At 32.8% G+C, this 2,500-nt stretch overlaps 2 protein-coding genes across 3 annotated transcripts in view; one reads left to right on the top strand and one right to left on the bottom strand.

The window, feature by feature from the left end:
* The window catches only part of LOC125030546, a 7,371-nt gene extending 6,465 nt beyond the window's left edge, over positions 1-906 (bottom strand). Inside the window, exons 1-2 of the mRNA XM_047620641.1 lie at positions 874-906; positions 598-760 (exon numbers count right to left, since the gene is read on the bottom strand). The gene's annotated coding sequence lies outside the window, so the exon portion shown is untranslated. The remainder of the gene's footprint in view (positions 1-597; positions 761-873) is intronic.
* A 393-nt stretch (positions 907-1,299) lies between these two features.
* Positions 1,300-2,500, top strand: part of LOC125030599 (YEATS domain-containing protein 2-like) — a 16,407-nt gene continuing 15,206 nt past the window's right edge. Inside the window, exon 1 of one of the 2 annotated variants that reach the window (XM_047620735.1) lies at positions 1,300-1,441. In XM_047620735.1, the coding sequence (XP_047476691.1) occupies positions 1,397-1,441 (45 nt within the window). In that variant the 5' untranslated portion in view covers positions 1,300-1,396. Of the gene's footprint in view, positions 1,532-2,500 lie in introns of both variants that reach the window. The other variant, XM_047620736.1, reaches the window with a different exon arrangement.

Raw genomic sequence — 2,500 nt, 5'->3', positions numbered from 1 at the left:
GTGAAATCATGAAATATCCACTGTATGTCACTGCTCACACAGCCAGAGTTCTTAATGTCGCATTTTCTGTAATTTGGCAAGAAGTGCTACTAAAGGGGGCGGGTAAAGGTAGGAAAGGTTACATTTGGAATTTTGGGTTCGCCTGATAGCCTGGTTTTGAGACTTCGTTTCTGGAGAGTACATCACTCTCGGTAACAAATACCTTACCTATAATATAAATATAATTTTTAGTATACTTTGAAATTAAAGTACAAGATTCAGTGGTTGTGTGAAACTAAAAAGATCACCATATCTATCATTTCATATTTTGACATACTCATTTATTTTAACCATTTTCTGTCAAATCACGAGTAAATATAACTATTGTCTCCTCTTGATACAAGTTAAATTGACAATTTCTAAATCAAGGGCAAAGTAATAGTTTATAATAAAATTAAAAGGTTTATATCAATAAAAGCAAGAGATTGCAACACAAAAAAGTTATATTCAAATAATGAAGTGAATGCAGCATATATATTTCAGTCAAAATAAAAAGGAAGGTAAGGGTCCAGTTCCAAATCAGACATAAACTCAGATTTAAAAAGAAAACGGCCATACCTATTCACAAACATGAACAAATTTGCACGTCGTCCAGTTTCTTTTCTCTTCTTTTATAGACTATTTATGTCTATATTCCATGGACAATGTGTCTCGGAATGTCATCCTGTTAAATTTCGCCTCAAATCGGCCTATGTTTACATCGATTCCCATTTTCTGTCACCTGGAAACAGAAAGAAAACGGTTCTTGTTTTTCAAGAAAGATCATATTATCTTAAAAACATCGAATAATAGACAGACAATTTAAAATGTCTTTATGCATCCTATTAACATCACTGGAAGATTCGAAGAGAAGTAAGACGTAATTAGACCAAATATTGTAAAACCCTATTTGGCAACTTTGTTTGTTTTGACTCCGAGAATATGGGGTCAAGACACTTACTACCTTTATTAATTTATGAAGTTAAATTGCCGTAATTATATATTAATTGCCTTGACCATTCGATAACTCAGTCATTAAAATTGGCGTGCATGATTTTACTATTCAAAGAATCAGACCACGTTTTAATACAGTTTTAACATTAATACCTATATATATACATATTACATTACTGGTTGTCTTGAATTAAGTAATATCATAGAATTCTCTAAAACTAATCCCGTCATTAATAATCTACTTTTATACTGCGCGTATCGTTTTCGCCACATGAGCACAGTAATACATGTCTGACAAACAAGTGCATGACCTCGGTGTATCTTCAGCCTGGTGTTGCCATGTGTTTACCGGGGAGTGAAATTATGGGGATTCTCTAAGGATTTCCCAGTCAGTCGCTGATACTATATATAAGAGTAACCAAACATGAATGACATGGAAGGAGAATCGACAATATTTGATAAAAACGCGGTGAGCAGTAAAATAAGAGTACATACGCCCACAACACAATTGGCTCGTCTGTTGAATTTATTTCAATTTATCAGCTGATCATATTTATTTGTAAGGAAACTTCATGTGCTTATCACACGTTATTTGAGCTTATGATACTGATCAGAGATTTGATGATAATGTATGATTTATTATAGACAGATTTGTGATTGTTCTGGAAGAAAGTTCTCAATTTATTAGGAGGCAAGGTCATTGTAACTGCATGTGAATTTAGTTGTTTAAAATTAACATGAACACAAACATAGTTACTGAATGTCGTTTGTGGCTTATGAGGAATAGTTTCGTCTTATTGCTTTATGCACATGTGTTTTACACCAATAATTTAGGGAAATAGATTCAAAATGAGAAGTATGATGCCCTACTTATTTATGTTGTATTAATATTTTTAAATATAAAAGGCATGACACGATCTTTGATATTCAGATTCAGATCTAACCAATATACTTTAAATAAATCATAAGAATTCTTAAAATGTTACATAGCTTGACCTTGAATCTGTGGCTAGTTTCATTGTAATTGCATATTGCATTTTGGGATGAGCAAATGATAATTCATTTTTATTATTGTGAAGACAGCAGAAAACAATGAAATACTTGGATAACTTCTCAAGTGGCTAGTGCTAAAAATAAACAACTTATGAACTAGATAATGAAGTGTAAGGGTGTAGGCCTGAAAAGTGAATGCCCTCAAGGCCTGTCTTGTTCATAATGTTAAAGTCTATAATTTCTTTTCTATATACCAGCCAGAAGGTTTTAGCAAAATAGAAAATGATCATTTGGGGGGATATACAAGTCCGTGTACATCTCTGCCTTGGCAGAGACATACTCATAGAAAGAGAATTGTGTATGATAATGCCAATATATTTGTGTGATTGCATACAGTAATAGAAACTGATCATGTAGTACTCTTTCTTTCTTGTCTACGTAATGTTTCCTTTTCTTTTTCTCTTCTTCCTTCATATTTTTCTTTGCTTTTTTTGGCTTCTTTTTCTTCTCCCATACCCCTCTTTCCCCTTTTCTC

The sequence above is a fragment of the Penaeus chinensis genome, chromosome 11, assembly GCF_019202785.1.
Source record: "Penaeus chinensis breed Huanghai No. 1 chromosome 11, ASM1920278v2, whole genome shotgun sequence".
In the NCBI taxonomy this organism is placed as follows: Eukaryota; Metazoa; Arthropoda; class Malacostraca; order Decapoda; family Penaeidae; genus Penaeus; species Penaeus chinensis.
This window is presented reverse-complemented; position numbering and strand designations above follow the sequence as displayed.